This window comes from Anser cygnoides, chromosome 1 (assembly GCF_040182565.1).
Source record: "Anser cygnoides isolate HZ-2024a breed goose chromosome 1, Taihu_goose_T2T_genome, whole genome shotgun sequence".
NCBI lineage: Eukaryota > Metazoa > Chordata > Aves > Anseriformes > Anatidae > Anser > Anser cygnoides.
The window spans coordinates 79,247,525-79,269,823 of record NC_089873.1 but is presented as its reverse complement, the minus strand read 5'-3'; the positions used below and the strand labels follow the sequence as shown (position 1 = coordinate 79,269,823).

The following is a 22,299-nucleotide window of genomic DNA, read 5'->3' as shown; positions in this document are numbered from 1 at the left end:
ATAGCTGAGCATTTCAGGTGGTTGTTCTGAATGACAATAAAAGGACCGTGGACAAGTGGGGAAGGCATATTCTCGAGCTGATCTGCTGGAGTGTATGTGTTGAACTCTCATCAATGCCACTAGCTGATGTGTGCACTCATCCACTGGTACGGAAAGGAGAGGATTCCTCTTAGACTGCAAATCACGCAATGAATGTGTGATTGCTACAGATCTTTTTGAATGAATAATTCACTGGTGTACCATAATTTAGCCCACTGAGATGTGATTGCAGCTGTTCCGCTACTGTATATGTGTTTTGATTAAGTGGAGTGTATGTTAAATCCCACAAGTGTATAAATAGCCCATGTATGTGATACGCAAACACCGCATACATGCACACATAACAAGAGCAGTCTAGAGAAACAATTTGTTTGGGGGATGACTGCTTAGATGTGTAGTAGACTATATGATTTATCTTTAAAAAACTGTGTAGAGCATTCCATTTCCTTGTCCAGCTACAGAGTCTTCTTAGCTGTGGTACTATGTAAATACTTTTAGCCAGAACTGTGGTATCAGGGCATCTCTCTCTTTTTAATGATTTCGTCATTCCAAAAACCTTTACAATGTAAGAAATTACTTCTTTAGTGCCTATTTTACAGGTAGAAAACTGAAATGCGGACACAAAAGTGACTTTTCCCATGGTTACAGAGAACATCTACAAGAACAAGGACTTGAGTGTCCAGAGCCTCGTCATCATGCTTTTTCTCACGGACTACTCTTCTGCCCTTTCCCCGTCATACTTTCTTTTCCCCAAAATTGGATGCAGAAAAAATACAGGGATACTAGAAATATTGTGGGTTCCATTTCAATGTCAAGCAATTTGAGAGTTCAAAAATTACCTTGTATTACCTTACATATCCCTCCAATCCTTGAGTACGTAGATTTCTTTTCTAATAACAATCTTGTTATATACACAGAATATATTTGTATGTGTAAAAACACTTGCCTGCACAAAAAATGCATGTGGAGACAGTGATGATCCCTGAGGTTTAGGCAGCTGTTGCAAGTCCTTTGTGTTTGTGTCCGAAATGTGACATACACAGAAACATGAGTGAGTGTCTTTGGGGTCCATTTTGGAATAAAAACAAGAAACTAGTGCCTGATAAAATTAGGAAGGATATTTTTTCTATAAATAACTTATGGTATAGGTAGGTTTAAGAACTAAGGATGGCATTTGGCTTATCTGTCTTTGAAGTATGAACAAGAAATCAGCTTTCAGGATATTTCCTCTTGGCGTTGTCTGTAGGAAAAAAAATTACCACTTGGTGACAATAGGTGTGAATGTTCGATAAAATCTGAACTGATGCTGAAGTTCATTACCTAGCTCATCTAGATCAGCATAAAAAACGTAGTTTTCTGAGGTATGTACATGTGAAAAAAAAATGCATTCAGCTCCAACTGACTTTTGAAGTTGAGCATTAACAACTAGTAATTTTCCAAGTGCATGACAAAAACGGAGGGAGTTTCAAGAACATAAAGGAGTGTATCTGTTGACTAAAGTTGGAAAATGTTTTTAGGCCCTGGTCAAAAGCTCACTGACGTCAGTAGAAAGTCTCTCATTAACATCACTGGGTTTGGCTTTTGGGGCATATGATGGCCCAGATTGTAATCTCAGTTAAATCCGATTCTGTTAGGAAATTCATTCACTAGTATAACACATTCAAGCTGCTCAAAAATGTTTGCACTAAAAGTTTTCTTAACCAACAGCAGTCTTTTTGCCAAAATGAAGTAATCTGTGAAAACAAATACATTCTTAACTTCATATCTTCCATATTGCTTTATTCAAATTTTGTTGAGATAACTCCTAGCAATTAATTTTCTACTAAGGAAAAGATATATTTTTTTTGCTGAAGCGTTGGGGTTTAGGAAAACCTTAAAAATGATTCAAGAACAAAAGATAAAAGTATTACCAAAAAATCACTAAAAATGGATCGTGTCTCCCTTTCATAAAATAAAAGCAGTTTAAAAATTAGTAAGATTTTTTCAACCAAGTCTGTAACTCAGATCAGAAGATGGTCCAGTGACTTTTGTAGAAATAATATTAATTAAACATCTGGAATACAAAAATGTAATGGATCAGTATTATCAAAAATAAAAAAATATAAGTCTGGAGAATCTGATAAAAAATGTTAATGTTTGCCACGGTATATTATGCAATGCGTGTACTCTTTTTTTGGAGTCATTGGCCTAAGTTTTGCAAGGTATAGATGGTGTACATTAGAGAAAAAGAAAAAAAAAGTGTTTCAGAGATTTGTACAGAAGGATATCGGAGATAAAAGGCGAAAGGAATATGTGCAGAGAACATTGCTTTATGTTGGAGGAGGCGTGGAGGAGAAGGCTCTCACATTAATGAAGGCGAGTTTGAAGATGCTGGAACCAGTTTTGGTTTCCATTAAAATTAATGAGTAGACCTCTGTGGACTGTCACGTGAGGAGGGTTGTGTGTATATTCCAGGAAGTCATAGAGTTTTGTCACTGTACTGCCAATGAAAGTCATTAGGACCACCTTTGTGAAAAATACTGTCTCTACAAGAAATGAAAGTATAAGATGGAAGAGGGGAATAGAAAGAGAATTACAAGACGGAAAACTATTGCTTCATCCCTTAAAGATGGAAGAACTGCTTGAACTGTGTATTAAAATAAATCATATGACGAAGGGCATTTAATATTTGATTACTATTTCATTTCTTATAGCAACTAGCCATCATGGCATTAAGTACTTTATAAAGTCAGGAAATTAATAGTCCTTGTAAAAAATGAAGATATTTTTCCAAAGAAAGCTGTAAAAGAGCAAACAATTAAAGGTAATCAATATCATTGTTATTAGGAAACCTATGAGTACAACACCTCTTCTCAATTAGAGAAAAACTGTATTTTATGTTTCTCTCTTGCAAGCTGATCTTTGTTCACTTCAGCCTGTAATCTTGGTTTATGCTTTATGGATAGCCTTTGTTCTGGGTGTTTTTGAAGCATTGCATGCCTTTTTAAAGGTTTCAACAGAAGAACAAACAGCAATGAACTCAAAGAACAAAGGATTTTTCTTTCTTTCCATCTTTTTTTTTTAACTTCTTTAAGAAAAGAAAGGTTTCAGCTCAATTTTTCTCTTCTTTCAGGAAGTTGATGGCAATAAAGTGATGTCTTCATTTGCCCCGCACAACTCATCTACCTCACCCTTGAAGGCAGAAGAAGGTGGGCGTCAGAGTGGAGAGTCATTGTCCAGCACAGCCCTGGGAACCCCTGAAAGGCGCAAAGGGAGCCTAGCGGATGTTGTAGACACCCTTAAGCAAAGAAAAATGGAAGAGCTCATCAAAAATGAGCCAGAAGGTAAGGCCTGGGAAAATGGCCAAACTTTTCTGTTTTGTTTTCTTTTCTCCAGTTTCTTTGGATATGTATACTTTTTAATCTTCCCATTTTCTGCTCCATTTGCTTTTTCTTGCTAGAAAAATTGAAGTAAAGAACTCATAGTTCTTGTCTACATTATAGGTAAATTTTAACAATATCCCATCATTGTTAACATATTTAGCTCTTCCCAAATGAGAGCCTTTGTCTGACATACGGTCTTGTCACAGTTACAATAGACACATCATCACGTTAACCCCCTCAATATGGTATAATGAACATTGTAGTTTTAACAGCCTGGGGATCATTTACACCACTCCCTACCCCATCATTTTTAGAGCAAAAAGCAGGGTTATCAGCAAAGTAATTTTTTTTTCTGAAATCTTGTGAAAAGTAGACATGCCATTATTTGAAAGGTAAGAAGTTAAATGTGGAATTTCTGAAAGCTTTTGGATGGAGCATGTCTTATCATGTCATTCTTTATTTACCTGTAGTGCAGGGTACAATACAAACAAGAGTACAGGCTTTCTCTGCATTGTGGGTGGCCAGCAAGTTTCAACCCAGGCATATAGGAAACATCTCTGGAGAATCAGTTTCTTTTTGGGACTGTATGTCCAGTCAGTGATGATGCAATTTGTGCTCTGTGGACTAAGACCAAACATCTCATCCCTGAGAAGCCACAGAACAACTTGAAGTAAGATTTTCAGTTCCCATCTTTTTGGGGTAGAGTCAACCCCCTGACTGGAAGGTGTCGTTTTCACTGTATTCTCCATAGGTATCCAGCATATATATTTACAACTAGATTTCCAGGAGTCTGTAGACCAGTTGGTGTTGCATGAACTCACTGAGACTTATTCCCAAATGCACAGTAATAGCACTATGTTTTCATTTACACTTGCCTATCCTGTTGTAGAAATTAATTTCAGATGTTTGAAAGCATGGCCTTCAAAGCCACCTCAGTGTTCAAGCATGAATTGACAGCACCTACAAGAAAAATTTATGACAATCTGCATACTGGAATGAAAATATGGATGCAAGCACAGCCACACTGTCACATACATGAGCATGACAGGATTGTGAATTAATCTTCTCTTCTTGTCTGGAACATGCTGTAGGAGTCTGCTGGGAAACAAATTCTTTGCCTCAGCATTTTTTGGAATATTACATATAATCACAACATTTCATTTAGAGTTTACATTGACTTAATGGCCAGTGCTATGACCTACCTTGTGCCTTTGAATGGAAAAGTTCTTTCCTGAGTATGGGGCGGGAGGGTGGAAGGAGACCAGATTTCTGAGTGGAAAGAGCAGGGGCTTCTGTGCAGTGTATAAATACTGTGTTGACTATGAGGTTGTACCATCTGCACAGACTTCATTGAGGAAAGGCCACAGATAGCCATGAGAATGGTTACAGAGCTTGTGCATTATCTCAGCTCTACTAAAATGACAATATACAGCACAAACAAAAGATCTACAGCTTTGTGAAGATATTGGAAGAGAGGGGAGGGGGAGAAACTGAATGTTGGGCTTTGCAAATGCATGCACCAGAAAATCTTTTCTTTCCTCTAGCCATTGTTCTATTGTCTTTCAAAGGCCATTAAAATGAACAGCAGGTTGTGATGAAAATTTCATTAAGCCCTAGTTAAATCATTATGAGGGTGCCATATTCATGTCTGCTTACTCCCCATCCAGGAAAAAAAATGAATAGAAAACATTGCTTTTTTTCCCTTTCTCCTTAAAAGCGAACTAACAAAAGTTCAGAAGTTAGAAGAGAATGGGAAACAGGACATGAAACAAAAGGAGGCCAGTTAGGTGAGCTGGCTAGGAAGAAAATTAGACTTGCATAAGAGCATTGAAAGGTGTTGAGGGACAAATACATCATTTTGACAAGTCTCCCTCCCCCTTCCCTTCAGCCAACATGGTTGTTTTTAGAGTGGCTAATTAAAAAATATATATTTCTGGGTGCAGATGGCAAGACTGTTCTTAGAGATCCTCCACAGATTCGAGCCTCTTGCTGTAAAAGAGTCTCTTGCCCTAAAATCATGCTTGTAGTAGTACATACTTGTACATACTTGTAATACTACTACAAGCATGATTTTTCAGTTTCAACTACAGTAGAAAATCTACATATCGTCGTGTCTTCTTCATGTAGTGCTGAAGTACAGAAGTCAGTCACCACTGGTTACTGGTCAGGTAATTAGCATATTAATGACTTTCCTTGTGAATAAGAAAAGTTACCAGTGAAAATCTTTAGTAGTACATTTAGATAAGAATTCAACAATGCATGATCACTGTGTATTTCAGTAATTTTTAGCCTTTCTTGTTTGTGGAGCTGTGTAGGGTAAAACCAAGAATCTTGGTTAAGCTTTGCTGTATTATGTCAACAACAATGATATAATACTTTATTTCTCTTTGGGAAGAAAGGGGAACATTTGCACCAGTAACTGAGATTTAATTAAATCAATTTCCCATGAATCTTTTGAAGACCAAATATGAGCCAGATTCCCATTTCTCTATGTACTCACAAGTTTATATATTATTTAACTTGTACAATGGCCTGTGTTTGCTCTGTTTTTATTGTTTGAAATTGCCTTCTGAATTACTGTGGGAAATGTGCTTTGGAAGCATTCTTTCAAATGGCCCGTTTCTTCAAAATGGAAAAAAAAGAAATGTTGGTTAGACAACTTTAGGTCTTGATCCAAACCTCCTACCAGTCCGTGAAAGACTTCTCTTTTCTTAAATGGCTTTTGAGGACAAATGAGATATTCCAAAATATTGATACGGGTCTGACTGTTTTAAGAAAGTTTATTAACATAAGGCAAATGGTTTTCTTGAATTATGTTTGTCAGAAAGTAAGTTAGTACTTAGTAAATTTCATCAATAAATTACATCGACTTTTACAGTGTTGTGAAACTTACTGCTCAGAGTGCATGAATGCACACGTGTGTATGCATGTATTTGAATATATACATGTGCCCACACATGCATTGACAAGGGAAGTATCTCTGTTCATATGAGTGACTTCTGTGTTGCTTTGTTGTACATATGCCCTTGGTTATAATGTTCCCTATAGGAAGCCATACTACCTACTAATTCCTAAGAACTTTCCAAAAGCTTGTCACTTCCTTTTCTTCCTTGCATATGTGTTTGGTTTTGATTTTCATGGGGTTTTATACTTAGCTCTTAAGCCCCATGCTCTTTTTTTTTTTTTCCTGTAAACTTGCCATTTTACTTTTGCTTTATGAAAGTATGTGATTGACAATGAGTCATACTGACACAGAGGCATGGAGTGTTACAGTGAACCTAAAACTTGTGGAATTTTACTCATTGCTAATACAGTGTTCATTTTTCTTCTCTCAAATTCTGCAGAAAATCCTTATATACAGCTTTAGTATTTAGGCCCCCAAAGGCATAAACCTATTACTGAAGTCACACAGTGTTATTTTAAATGAAACATTCTGTCCTTTCTAACTTGAACTTCAGAAGAGGAGTCAGTCCTCTTTTATTCCTGGTATACAATAATGAAGATAATGGAGTGGGTTTGGAGAAGCCTTATATACTGTGACAGACCTCAAGCCCTTGCCCTGAGGGTCGTCTGCCGACCATGGGATTCCTTTTGCAGCTAAAATCATTAGGCGAATGAGATACAGGCATGTTTTTCTTCTGTTTCCTTAAGGCATCAGAGGATGGCAGAGACTCTCTGTCTGTCTGTTCTCTTCATTTGTAGAAATGAAATGGAAATCTCTTTGAAGTCACTGGGCTTGACACAAGTTCATGAAAGCAAAGACCAAAGCAGCCACTTAGCTTTTTCTTGCACTATTAATGGGATTGGATTGCTGTATTTTAATTTATGGTCTGTGCTTGTGGAAAATTAAATCTCTGAAATCTGTGTAGCCTTTGCTCTAAGCGTGTGGCTTGGCTTCTGGAAAAAAAAATAGGCAAACAAGGAAACTCTCTCCTATTTTTAGCTCACTGGCTCTTTACATCTCCTAAATTTTAATTAAGAATCAATCTTCTTCTTCAGTTCTGTTCAAAATGTTTTCAACAGGTTATGTATCTGTGACTTTGTGTTTAAAACAGCTGTACTGTGTATTTTGAGGCCAGATCTATATTATTGTACAGAATATGTAGGAATTCTGGATAAAAGGGATTATACGGACATCTGCCTGACCACAGAGACTGTGTATGAGTGTGTGCACACGTGTGTGCATTCATTCATCTGCATGGCTCATTCTTCTTTAATAAGAATCTCTGACACTCAATTCTTTTTTGTTCTTGTTCTGTAAATACATATACACAGGCATACATATAAAGTGTATAAGTAAATATATAAATATGCACACACAAGAATTATATATATTTAGTGTTTAGTATTGTTCCTACTCCAAAGTTTCCATCTGCTAGTCCTTAGGTCGTCTGAGCAGGAACGATTAATCTCAAGTGTTCAGAAAGCAGAAAGTGTATATTGAAGCAGGGCTTCAACAGGCAATGTGAATACTAGATCCTTATCTATAATAGTATACTGCAATGCTATAAGTAATTATTTTGTCGGAAAGAAAGTGATGAGAAAGGCATCTTGGGCATGATTTTTGTCTTCTGAACATCCCCCAAAGGCTATTTGTGTTTGATGTTTAGGTTTACATTATAAATCACAACACCTGTTCCTGTGGTAATTTAAATGGCTGTTGTTTAAGCAATTCTGTAGTCTATAAAAGTGTACCATATTGAATGCAGGCTCTCTAGTTGATGTAAGATCCCAGAATATCTCCTAATATTATCAAACGTTTAATCACCATATCTTTTAAAGAAATCAAGAGGTCTCCTTCTTCTTAAGCCGTAAATTCCGGAGCATACCATTAACGGGCACAAGAGAGTCCTTTGAAATGCAGACTCTCATTTTTAAATTATGTGTGATGAGATGGGAAGACATAAAGTGAACAGATCCAGGGGAAAACCCTAAGGATACTCTGATTGGTTGAGGTTTGAATTTCTTTTATTTGGTGCTGCACTGTCCCTTTGACAAAATACACGTTGAAGAGGCTTTGTATGCTGTTCTACTGAAGGACAAACAAGGATACTTTTCAGCTGAATACTTTTAAGTTTTGTTCATACACTCTGGCTGCTGTAGAAGGATGCTTCAAGTGCATCCGTTGTGGTTCCATGTTCATCTATGCAGTCTGTCACAAGAAAATGTCTTGTAGAGCATGCCAACATTAAACTTCCATGCACTTCTTTCAGACACTGCCATATGGAAATGTGCGTTCATATGCTGCTGATTAAAGAAAAAAAGATGATGAAGTTTGTAAAATAGGCCTATGCAAAGAAAAGGCACTCTTAAATGCTGTGGTGGCTTAAACTTTTATTAACAAGTGCTTTAACTCTGGAACAGAGGTAGCCTAGTTTGAAGTCCTGCCAGCTCTTACTTGCTCAAAGTGAAGTTGGTTCATTTGTCACCTTCAGTTTTTAAGTGTTTTCCTTCCTAATAGTTGAGCCTGATAGTCATGGCTTATTTCTATGGATGTTTTTAAAATTTGCTTAGATTCCCTTCCAAGTCTCTCATGCTTACATCCTCAAAGGTTTGTAGCTTTCAGATTTTTCTTTTCTCTTTTGATAAAGGCATCTGAGATGCTGATACAGCATCTTAAATATAGAAGAAAGCATTATAGTCAAGCAAGATGCAGGAAACCTGTGCTTTTGGAGTGAAGATGTCCCTCTCCCCGTTCCTGTTTTAGAATGAAAGTCTTCTCCGATGGGTCTTCATAATTAAAATTTCCTTTCAGGGTGCATTCAATCCATAACATTGGACAGGAAGTAGCCAAAGCTAAATGCTTGCTCTCTCACTTCCCAAATTTTATATTGCAGCATATAAGTGGTTCACCAAAACCAAAATAATGATTTGGGCTCCTGTCTGCGCCTAACTCCCCCAGATAGGCAGACTCTTCAATAGTCATCATTCATTTCAGTGGGTGTTTTCAAAGCTTGCTACCACTTTTCATTTTGATTTACCTGTTGCACCCAGTGTATTCCAATTAGATCAGCCTGCAGTCTGCCTTTTTTTTTTCCTCTCTGATTTATTTTATTATATTTTTTTTTTAATTCTGGAAAAGCCATTAACTTTCTGAGCTTCATTTCAACCCATGGATCGCTGCTGGAGAAACCTCTGACCCAGATGGGTAATATACAAATATACATGAGGGATTGTGCCAACTCTTTCTGCACGCTTCTGTGCCACAGGTTTTGGGGATGTCATTTATTTAAGAGTGAAGAGTGAGCCACCTGTTTCTCAGGCCTCTTGTCCCTCATATTAAGGGTTCAAGCCCTTGCTGAATAGTAACATCTTAATCTGGGCAACATGCACAGCATTTAGCAGAAACCTATTTGTTGAGCTAGCGGGGTTTGTAGGATTTTTTTTTCTCTCTCTTACCCCCGAGGCGTTTGTCATGACCGTGCATATTAAAATTAATCAGACCTCCCAGGCTTGTGAGACTGTGTGGTTTAACATGAAGAAGTGGATCTTGAGCGCTTGCCCTAATTAAATAGGCCTGCTTGGTTTTGTTCTAGTGGATACTTGGTCTTTTTTTTTAATAAGAGCTGCTCCTGGAGGAGGCACGGCCAGCACTAGAGGTAGTGGAGAGCTCACTTCAAAGTTCTCCCCACCACCTGCGCCCAGAGGATGGAGACCTGAAGGGCTCCCTGTGTGCTTTCTTAATAGCGCAATTTGTGACAAGAGAGTGGAGGGGGAAGGGGAAAATATGGCCAAATGAGTGAGAGACCGATCAGGGAGGGAGAGGCTAGGAGCTGGGATGAGCATGTGGATTGGCTTTTTGAAGTTGATTAAGATGACCTGTCATACGGGCTACTTAGCTTCAGATCTCAGTCTGTGCCATCAGCTATTCACAAGGCTGTCTTGCATCTTCTGTTTACCAGAAGCAAGGGAAAGCCTCTAGTATGGCAAGGAGCAACATCTGCAGCAACTCCCACTTGCTTGTTTTGCTAATGAAGTAGCCTTGTAAAAACACTCTGAAGTTTGAAGCCCTTGGTTACTCTTATTAGTTATGTGTCTGTTTAATATCGGCATTTTTAAGGTGGTTTGAGTGTTGCCACTTTTGCAGGAATATATACATCTCCCACACTGTAAATAAGCTGTACTGTGAAGACAGAACTCCATTCATAATCATTTCTTCTCCTACAGTTTCACTGTATTGTGGCTTCTGTATTGCCTCAGGAGAAAACATGCTGTATGTGTGTGATTTCTTTACTGTAATGCATAAACTCAGAAAGCGTTCAGACTAAAGGAGAGTTGGAGGGAAAAAAACCCTAAAACCTGTTATATAGTAATGAAGGGCTGATACCATTTAGCAATTCAACAAGTTAATTTTAGCCAAAAACTGTAGAAAATTTGGAACGGTCAACATTTTTAGACAAAATGTTTCATTGGAAATGGTATTTTTTGTTATTAAATGTTTAAGATGATTAATCTGAAAGAGAAATGAAAACATTTCAATTAGGACTAAATAAAACATTTTGGGTCAGGTGGAAACAGCTTTTCCCCTGACTTGGTTTGGCAGCTGAAATGAAAAAAATAAGAAGAAAAAAAACAAAAAACCACCAACTAAATGAAAATGACTTTCAAAACCTGGAAGGGTTTGGGGATGCTTTTGTATCTAATGACCTGAGGAGGACAAATGAGCAGTTGTTATAAAAACATATATGTATCTGAATGTTATACATTATGGTTTTGAGGATAAACTGCAATATTTTAGTCAGAAAGGCTTTCAAAATTTGATTTCCTCCAAATGTGCAAATTTCTGTCTTCTGAAGCCTCAGTCAGAAAAGTTTTGCAGCACCTAAGGCATTTTACTTTGAAACAGATTTTGGAAGTTTGTCATACTTCATATGCTAGACATAACTTGGCATGCCTTTACAGCGGGAACCTATGGGTATATTCCAGAGGGCCTAGAAATCTGCAGTCATTACACCCCCCAGAATTTGATTTTGCTTTCAATTAAAACTCTTGCAATCCAGTACACAAGCAAAAAGCAACCCTTTATTTATCTATTTCCAAAACAGTTCAAATTGTTGAAGTAAAACCCAGCAGGTAGGATGATACTCCATTGATTTAAAAATTTATTGCACGTCTGTGCACTAACTTATTGCCATCTTTCTCTTTTTTTTTTAAGTATTATTGTTATTCCTATTTTATTTTTTGTTTCAAGTCTTGGCACAACCCAAATGTAAAGAACCATATTGACACTGCCAAGCATCTGTCTGGTGCTTGACAGCATCATAGAAACCCTTCCACTGTTTCATCTAGGTTGCTATTGGTTATTTAACAACACAATGCAAACTGTGCAGTGTGGGTGTAGATGAAATGGAAAGAAAGGTTGAGGTGGGGGGAAGGAGCCCTGTACAAGTAAATACGTCTTTCATCGTATCTTTTGTTTGGTCTGTTTGCTGTGTGCTATTCTGTAGTCGATAGAAGTTGTTTGACAGGTCTGCAAAAGGGTAAGAAACCTTTTCTGAAACTTTTATTCTTCTGCATTTGTCTCAGCACAGAAAGTTTTCTGCTTTTGTTTTTCTTGCATTGCTTTGTTGCCACCTGTCTATTGTTGAAGGATTTTTCTACGCTGATGTGACGTAAGTTGAGACTTGTGAAACACTACTTACTGAGTGCTGATCTTGTACAGGTGAAGTGGACGTTTAGAGAGCTTATGAAAGGTTTACTGTGGCACTCTTTGGGGCAACAGAGTCCTTTCAAGCTCGCATTTTATTTATTTGTTTAGTCAGGGGATGAAGGTGAAAAGGAAAGGAACAAAAAAATTCAGTCTGTGCTTTCTACTTAAGAATGCCCTGTTAGCACTTGTGCGACTCTGAAATGTTTAGCCTTGATTTAATTCATATTTAAGATCTCTCCTCCCAGCACATTAATATAATGTCAATGTAGAATGCATTGCATGGTGTAATTACTGAAGAGAGCAGTAGTTGGGAAAACAGACGGTAATTGAACACATGGCTGTTTATTACAACAGGACAGTGCTCCTACGCTGGTATTTAGGGCATTAATAGGGAAGAATTGATTTGTTGTTTTAAGATGAATTCAATCACTGTTGCTTGGGCCTTTGTTTGTTCAGGCCGAGTTATGCTTTGTTTGTGTTATGTGCCCAAGAGGTTTACACACCACAGTGTGGCATTAGTCATGCCGAGGGCTTGGGAGCAGAGAGCCATTTAACTGAACAAAGGACATTTTTCTTTTTGGCTCTGTTTATCTTCCTCTCTGGTTTTGTTACCCTCTAATCTATCTCTATCTCTTGCTCCCTTTTTCGCCCCCAGCTTCCCACCCCAAACATTTTTGATTGATGCAGAAGTCCTCCCGCTTTCTTCTTCCCCCCTCCTCTTCACGCACCCTCCCCAGGAAAAAAGGGGCCCTGATGGACGGGTGGCAGCATGGGGTTGCGGCACCGCGCACATGGGAAAGGTTGTTCCCAACTTTGTGCAAGAAAGAATTGGTGCGTGTAGGGGGAAGCATTCAACTTTCAGGAAAATGATTAATTTCAAAGCAAACAGAATGGGAATTAGATGTACCCCTGCATGTCTCAGCCCGGATGTTTGGGCAGGAGGGAAGGCGCGCACCTTGTGTCACTCTTGCTGGATTCCTCTTCAGCTTGAGTCCATGCGGGCCACATCCTGCGACTTAACGAGCCTGCTGCCCTTTTCTCCTTTTTACCGACGTGAGGCAGAGACAGGAAGAGAGCCACATGACTGCAGTTGAATTCATGGTCTCCCCGTTGCAAGCTTTATGGTTTGTATTTTAGGCTCATTGTTCTTGAGAGGAATCTCACCTTGATTTACTTCTGAGTGCAGGAGTGTTAAAAGACACCTCAGAACATGGTGGTCCAAATTCTGCTCTCAAATGTAAGTTCACAAATCCTGCTGAATACAGCCAAAGCTTGAAGAAGGAAACATTTGACCGAATATAGGAGTTGTAAAGAACCCAGCGTGAATTGGTCTTGTATCCTTAAACAGGCAGGGATCTTGCCAGTTTCCAGAAACAGAGACCTGATGAAAGGTAACAACAACGAAGTCTGTGCAGTCATTAATTGCTAGAAACTTACATTTCTTAGATGGTAATATATTTGAATCTAAGTAATATAGTGCATGATGAATTAGCACCCAGCCTTGCCTTTTGGAGGTATGTAAAGTACTAGCTTACACAGACTGAGGAAGGAGAGCCACAGACAGGGAAAGCCAGATTCTCACTGTTCAGTAGAAATAGCAGTTCAGCACACATATATATACACTGCAAGACACAGGGAAGGACATGAACCTCAGTTGTTGATTTGAGCTTATTAGCCATGGTTAACTAAATTATTGAATCTCTGAAAACGTTAATAGAAGCACAGGAGCTGACATCTAGAAGATCTGAAATTCAGCAGTGTTTTAAACCATGCCTGTAATCATAGGCAATTGGTTGTGTGCAGGACATGCTACTTGGTCATTACACACAAATCTTTTATAAATATCTAGGAAGCATAATTGCAAATGTCCAGCCCACACGCACAAGGGGAAATTTCCTTTCCACCTCAAAAAAAAAAAGTTATTTCTTTGCAAGAATAATGATCACAGCTAAAGGTTTATATAGCCCTGAAGTTACTACTATTGGAGTCCAAGTAGTTTATCAGAAAGGAAAATGTCTCTCCCAACTTGGAAGTGGTTATCCAAGTGTCCTGTTTTTGCAGCATAGTTTGGAATGCTGCATTAGTTTTGTGCTGTAGATTAGGCCATGCAATCTCATGGTAAATAGATAGTCTAGAGACAAAGATTACACAGAAGAAGAAAAAGCCTCTCAGTATTATATGCATCCTTGATCTTTTTTTGCTAAATCTTTTTTTTTTTTCCTGTTTTGCCCACAACACATATCCCATTTCAGTAACTGAGCATCTTATCTCCCACAGAGTCAGGCATGAGGAAAAAAACAAAAAAAAAAAAAAAGAGGAAAAAAGAAGTCAACAACTAAGCAGAAAAACTGTTTCAGCTCTAGTCATTACTGTGTATTCACGCAAATCCTATAAGATCACTGTCTTGTTGCAAAGTGTAAAGCGAGTTAATGTATTTTTGCTGAGATGTCTATACACTAGACTTAAATAAAGCAATGTATTTCCAAATAGTTTCTTTTCCTTCTGTGTGAAATTAATATATGAAGATGAAACTAGAGGACAGCAGTCTTTTGCTAATGATTTTCAGCTGCAACAATTCTGGATTCCACACTGAGCTCATGTACAGCCTTAATCAGCAATGCTGTTTAACTAAATATGGAGACATTTCACTGAAGATTATTTTAAGTCTTTTTTATGCATTTCCTCTTGCTGTGTCATCTAATTGATTCACAGCTCCTGTGAAGCTTTGGGGTATGGGATGTACATCCAGGCAAAATTCATTCTCCTATTACAAGTTTGGCCAAGTCAATCCTATCTGAATTCAGAGGAACTAAGAAAACATCATTGGGAGTCATTTTGTAGCTAACCATAAAATTTTCAGATGAATAACACACATGATGTGGTGTATTAGGTTATAACCTGTTCTTTCTGGTGAAAAACAATGTAGCTCTTTTGAGATGCTGGTCATGTTATTACATTATCATTTTTTACCAGTATTTTGTTGTTAGATTGGTTACTGAAAAGGGAAACAATGCACAGTGTTACACATTTTAAATTATTGGGGCCTACAGAAGACAAAAAGACGACAAAATTAGAGGCGCTTCCTTACATTGTCAGACTGCAAAATGTTCCCAGTTTTTCTAATGTAAACTCTTTTTGTTGGATGTTGGTGTGGTCCTGGCCTTATGCCTTAAATATAGCATGGAGTAAACTGCCATTAAAGTGCTCAAGAGAGAGTTCAGTTGCCAGTCCCATTTCATTCTTGGTTTCTCACATACCTCTGGTGACAATTGATCTGCTTATATGGGGCATTATAAAGGTTTGCCAGAAAACAGACTAAACCTACCAATCACCATAGTCCTAAGTATTATCAGGAGCAAATGAGTTGCAGTATATGGCCATTTTTAACTCATCTGCTTCGGCTTTTTTAGGAGACATAAATACAAGTGAAAAAGCAGTAAGAGGAGAAGAATGAAGATGTCTTCTGCATTTGCTTAAACAGGCACCAGTGTGGGAAAAAGAAAGGGGGAAGCAGGCATGCATTTTTTTTAAGCTTTTCAGTATAACTCTTTAAGGGATGTTTAAGATGTGTGGTAGTCTTCAGGCCTTATCTCTTCCTTAGAATTCACACTTGAAATCTGATTAATCTTGGGATAGTGGAAATACTAGTGGGGATTTGTTTGTTTGATCCCTTCCCTTCCCTTCCCTTCCCTTCCCTTCCCTTCCCTTCCCTTCCCTTCCCTTCCCTTCCCTTCCCTTCCCTTCCCTTCCCTTCCCTTCCCTTCCCTTCCCTTCCCTTCCCTTCCCTTCCCTTCCCTTCCCTTCCCTTCCCTTCCCTTCCCTTCCCTTCCCTTCCCTTCCCTTCCCTTCCCTTCCCTTCCCTTCCCTTCCCTTCCCTTCCCTTCCCTTCCCTTCCCTTCCCTTCCCTTCCCTTCCCTTCCCTTCCCTTCCCTTCCCTTCCCTTCCCTTCCCTTCCCTTCCCTTCCCTTCCCTTCCCTTCCCTTCCCTTCCCTTCCCTTCCCTTCCCTTCCCTTCCCTTCCCTTCCCTTCCCTTCCCTTCCCTTCCCTTCCCTTCCCTTCCCTTCCCTTCCCTTCCCTTCCCATCTTGTTCCTGCTAGAAGAGGACATTAGGATTGTTTAGGCAATCCCAGGTAGCCTTCCTCACAGGCTGAATCCATTCCATATAGCTGTCAGTTCTTTAGCTTAATACTGGGTCTTAGTGTATTAATTCAAGGCTTTCAGTGATCTAGGACACAACATGTGCCAGGAGTAGGAACTAAAATTAGAGGCAGACTTTTGGCTGTGAGAGCTGCTTGAGGCTACTTGGGGTGAAAGAGGAAGGAAGAGGCCTGATGTCAGTCATTGACCAAGGACTGCACGATGTCCAAAGCATCCCTACAGATACTGGTGGGGGTTTTTGTGTTGTGTTTTTTTTTTTTTTTTTTTCACAACATGCACTGAAGTGAAAGACCCTTCCTTTTTCTCCTCATCTCACTCACCGATAGATACAGCTGTTGGTGGTTCATTTCACACACGTAATCCTTGTTGAGAACTCTAATAGTTTGCTTGTTACAGCAAAGTCCAGTTCTCGATATACTGGGATTGTGATTTTTTTTTCCCACTGTAACAGAGGAATGAAAACAAACTGTAACTGATCTGTGATAATGTGCACTAAAATAAAAGTGAAAACATTATGAAATAAATTGAAATCCTTACAAAGGTTTCTAGGTTTCCATTCACAGAAAACAGCTCTTGATGATATAATGTAATGGTTGAAGAAAGATTGGGTGAAATAGGACTGAGCAACAGGAAAATTGCTTCATCGTCCTTCACTTGAAGGAGTACTTGTGAGTACATATTGTTGTGTAAAATTTTATGTTCCTGGTGGTATGCAAGAATCATTCCCCTGTAATTTTTTTTCTGCGAATGTCTATAAATGGAGAAGAATTAGGCATTACTGTTTGGTTATGTAGATTGTCTTGTGATCTCTTCTTGTTTACTTCATTTAAACTGTCAAAACTGTTCTTGCCATGTAGAAATAATGACCACATTACTTCATGAATGTGAGAATACAAGGTCGTTTTAAACTGCTGTGACGCTTGTTCCTCCTTTATGGTCGTTTCAAGACGTCCGAAACATGTTCGTTGTTTGTGAAAAGATAAATATTCAGAAACACAAATCCATAGACATTTAATCTTTACTAAAAGATCTTCAATGTTTACCTTATCCTGCCTTATTTCTTTCTAATAAAGTCATAAGGTTGTACTTTGGCATTGGTGTGGGATTCACATGAACATAAGCAGGGACTGACCATTGGTCTAAATAAGATACATAGAGGCTGTTCTGTGGTACGAGAACTTTGCCTTATATTCAAACACAGAAAGATTTATAAGTTTTTATTGTTAGCAAAAGAAATTCTCCTTGGAAATTTATATTGTGAATCTAAACTCTGATATTTTGCTCCTATTCATGTGCAGCACTTTCTTTGATGACTGTTGGAGTTCTGATCTCACAGGGAGAGGAGAATATTGGAGTTGAGATTTCTTGTACAGAGCTTAGAGGATAATATTGTGTTTAGTTTGTTTCACTAGATGCAAGCTAATCAGAGAATAATTAACAGTCAAAATGCCAAGGTCCTTATTCATGTAAAGGATCTGGTATTGAAGTCCTCAATAAAGTAACACTCACACTGAATTCAATGAGACTTTAAACTGAACAAATGCTTCAAGATTTGTCCCCAGCTAGTTTCCCCCGTCAGTTTTTAATGAGCATCCCATAAAGGTATTTAACAATTGTACTGGCTTTGATTTTTCAAGGTTTTGGAGAAAATTGCATTCTCAGGTGGTGAAAAAAAATGTTGAAACAAAAAGAGCACATTTTTCTGTCATGATGTCTATCATACTGTAAGCAAATTCAAAGACTGTCTCACCTCATGCTTACTGATAGACAGTACATTAAGGATGTTATAAAGAGCATTGTACAGAAATTGCCAGAAGGAAGAATGAAAGCTGATAGACAGATGTATTTTAGACCTCATCTTAAATTATTGTGATTGAGATAAAATTTAGATAGAAAGGTAGTTATAGATGCCAGTATTTTTTTGTTTGTTTTATAAATGAAAGGGAAAAAATGCTACTGCAAAGATCACCATACAGAACCTGGTGTTTAAATGCCATGATTTTCTGTCAGAAGAAGCAGCTAGTGTATCTGGATCCATCCTTTGCCTTGCTTTCCTCGATTGTCACTGAGAGCTCCTAGGCTGAGACAGATGGCTGCTGGTTTAGTTGTGTGCGTGGGAGACAGGAACTTCCACATGTGATTTTTTACCATTTGGTAGTAATTAGTTTGTTGTATAAATTAACATTAACTGAACCATTCTTCAGGCATTGTTTGTAATTATCTTTTTTGAGCCTCTGAGTTGTGTAAAGAAATAAAAAGCGGGGAAGAAACTGCTTCTTATTTTGTACAGGGAAAGGACTCTATCATTAAGCAGAACAGAACAGCAATTATCATTGCATGCCCAGTAGACTGAAAACTTTGAAAACCCCCTAAAAAGGCAAGAATACTTTTTCTGTAAATATTAATGGAATTGAATGATTTAGAAATGCAGATAGATTTTATAAATTTTACAAGAATGAAGTATGAATGAAAACAAAGGTGATCATACCTTCCTGACATCACCATCATTATTAATATTACCACTACAACTCCTATTACTGCTACCACCTTATTTGGTGTTTGTTTGAGAGTAGAGGGTTTCTTTATTTTTCAAATATACATTCTCTCAATTTTATTTCATTTTTCCACCTTTGAGATGTTTCCTGTTGTGTGATTTATTTTTTTTTATTTTTATATCTTTTGTGGTAAACAGTAAGGTTCTTGTGTCTGCATATTCGACAGCGAGCTATCATTAGTGATGGTTTTCTTGGGGGATTTCTGCTGCTTCCAACCACCAGCCAAATTGGAATTGTCAGGAGAACAGCCTCTCGCATGTTACTTGGCAGTTCTGTTTCCAGACTTGGCCAGTGTCCAGAGATGCAGAGGTTCATGGACGTGAAAAATAACAGGGAAAATGCCCTTTGGTATTAGCCCAATATTTCAGCAATTTATTGAGAATCTCTGGGTTCATTTGTTGAAGAAGTTCAATGCTTGAGCAGGTAAGAACATTTTATATTTTGTTAGACTTAGGTTCTTTGCTCTGCTACCTAGCAGTAGGTACAAACTGTTGTAGGTGCCCTTCTAGTATAGCTCTCCTGCCGTGGATACAAAGCTGGCAAAACAGGCAACAGGGCACTGCACGTTGGTGGTACAGCAAATCCTTCTATGTATAGGCTAGGATACAGTAGTAAAACTCAGGTAAAGTCCATCACAAGGCATTCCACAGCTTCATTAAAATTAATTTAGTATCCAACATGTACCCTAAGGAGAGAAGTTCATGTGACTTAGGTTTTGAAGTGTTTTGGCATTTTCTTGTGAAAGAAAATGAAGACAATTTTAGACCCAAGCATGAGCTTATCTAGGCAAATCAGTGCTGACTGCAGGCTTACCTAAGTTTGTTACATATAAGGCCTACCCCTGTGAGGTGTGTCGGATCTTCTTTCTCCTGGCAGAATCACCATTAATATTTACACTTGCCAAGCTAAACCATTTTGTCTGGACAATAACTTCTAAAAGAGGACTTGAGATTCTGAAATGAGTAAGTATAGATGCAATGTATTTCAGAATTGTTCTGTTTCTCTTGGCACGGTGCGTTAGCCTATATGGAGCACCGTGCTGTTTGGGGAAGGAGGGGATGTGGGAGCTCCAGTGCCTGGAGGCTGCAGGGGAATACTGTCTGAGCACACTTCGTTGAGGGGAAAGCTGCCACGGATGGTTTTCTTCATGTTTTTCTTTCTGGCAAGGGTTAATGCTGTATCTGAGAATATCTGTGATTTTCCTGGCTTTTGATATCAATGAATCAAACATTTTCTGAAGCATTCTTACTGAACACTTTTTTCTGTTTTCAACTACGAAAACTGAAGGTGCCAGCCAGGCTTTGATATTGCTGTGGCAGCCTAGAGGATAGGCTTACTGTGAGCCAGTGAGTGAGCACCTGAGCTCTGCAGTTCACCTTCTTACTACCGAGGGCATGTGGAACAAGCAGGAAGAGCTGTTGTATCAAGTATCACCATAATACTGACTATAAGTCTGTTTTTTCATCCCTGGAGGAATCCAAGGAGGAAATACAGGTCTTGTGGCTACAAGCACAGGAGCAGAGGGTCAGAAGATACAATTTTTTTTTTTTTGACAGACTTTCCACATGACCTTCATTCTCTGTGTCCAAGTTCTGTGTTTTTAAATCATGTCTGATAACAGCAACTGTGTACTTCTTCACAGTGGTCAAATTTGATCACCGTTTCAGAGATGCAGCCTGACACTCCTGCTCACCAGAAAGGGCTAGACGTAAGTCAGGGAAACAAGCTGGTTGGAAGTACGTGTCTCTAACAACTCAGTCCCATTTGTCTGCCTAAACCAGAAAGCAGATTGCAGGTTTAGTCTGGAGGCCTCCAGCCTGGGTTCAGGGGCTTCCCCATCAGCAGGACTCCCTTCCTTCTCGACGGGATTTCTGCTGGTGGAGGAGCCACAGAAGTGGGCTGGTAGTTGTGCAGCTGGCTCGGCAGCTGGGTACACTCCTAGGGAAAGGCTCGGCATCCATACCTCCTCTGAGATTCTCCATTCCTAGAGGAGACGGTTCTCCTTGACAAACTTCCTGCTTCATAGCCAGGAAGGTGCTGGTGTCTGATGACAAGGGCTGTGCCTGGTCCTCCAGCCCGCATCCCCTCCTTCCCTGCCACATAAATGCCTTCTGGTGTGCCCTGGGCTTTTCCCTACTTGCCTTGTAGAAAAGTTGTTTGTTTATTTTATGGACATGAGAGTTACGAGCTTTGGCATGGCAAGAATTTTTTGCTTTGTTTTTGGTTTGGAGGGAGTGTGTGGGAGCGCTAGCGACGAGGAGCTCAGAGCAAACGCATTAATTAACCCGGGAGGATAGCAGGGCCGCTAGAGTGAGGGACTGCAGCTTTAACATCCAGTGATCTTTATCCATTTCTGGGTTCGGGTCAGAGACCTTGGATAAGAGAAGGAGAAGAAGGGCACAATGGGAAGCAGATGTGCCGGGTGGAGGAGTCAGCCTGCCGCCATGGGGTGCAAGCCCCCATGCTCCCCGCATGCGGCGCCCTCAGGAAGCGAGTCCCCAGTGTCCGGCAGCCTCCGGCCTCTGCGGGGCACGGGACGGGCACACATGTACATACACACGTACGTGTAGACGTGCTCCCACAGACAGTCCTGGCTCTGCCTTTTTCCTTTGGCCTACCTTGTCGAATGGCCCTGGAAGACTAAACAGGTGTTATCTACTTTTGATTTCAGTGCATTTAAATTAATCCTGTCAGCTCAGCTGTTAAAACAACTGTCATCTCCAGCTGTTAGTAATTTTCGACTGGGCACTTTTACAGGTTGCCAAGTTCTGAGCCTGCATTGTGAATCTCTCTCCCTTTCTCTCAAAGCGCTATAGTAACAATTTGTATTTTTTTTTAAAGGGGACTTGTACTGCACTGTTTTTATATCAGACCCTGTTTATTATATATCGAAATAATAATATCACAAAACCCAACATCATCATGCCAGACTTTGGAATAAAGAGCTAAGCCATATGTGGAGTGCAATGCATATCAATCTTCTGTGGGCTTGTTGCAGCCTCTCTGTGCATTTTAAATTTGGATGAGAGATGAATCAACCTGAGTCTTTGGGAGGGAGGAAGAGGGGGGGCTCTAAATATTTATTGCCAAAAATAAAGCCTCCTTTTTAGAAGTATTCGTTTCTTTTTTTCCCCCCTCAATGCCTCAATGTACATTTAATTTTAATAACTAGTATTAACAGGAGGGACCTCGTAATGAAAATATCTAAAATATGTTTAAATTGTTAGATTAATGGCATACACATGGTAGCCTTAAGAACTGTTGGGGGAAAAAAAAATCATAAATTGGATACATGTTATTGATTTCAATAGACACTCTCTAATGTGACATATTCCTATGGGGTCAGGATCTATAGTCCATTACCAGTGCTTCAGAGGAAGATAGCACTTGTGGATTACACGGATCTGAATCCTGACAAGGAAGGCTTTCTGTGCCTTTAAGGTTTCCACTCATTACAGTTGTCTGGCCAGATTTTCAACTGGTATAGAACTGACACTGCTCTGTTGACTTATTTTGCAAGCTGTCCTTAAAATAC

At 39.1% G+C, this 22,299-nt stretch overlaps 1 protein-coding gene across 24 annotated transcripts in view; it reads left to right on the top strand.

Moving 5' to 3' along the window:
- Positions 1–22,299, top strand: part of SOX5 (SRY-box transcription factor 5) — a 643,266-nt gene that overhangs the window by 419,504 nt on the left and 201,463 nt on the right. For all 24 annotated transcript variants that reach the window (XM_048046777.2, XM_048046774.2, XM_048046778.2 and 21 more), the window contains one exon: positions 3,152–3,362. In XM_048046777.2, coding sequence (XP_047902734.1) covers positions 3,152–3,362 — 211 coding nt within the window. The remainder of the gene's footprint in view (positions 1–3,151; positions 3,363–22,299) is intronic.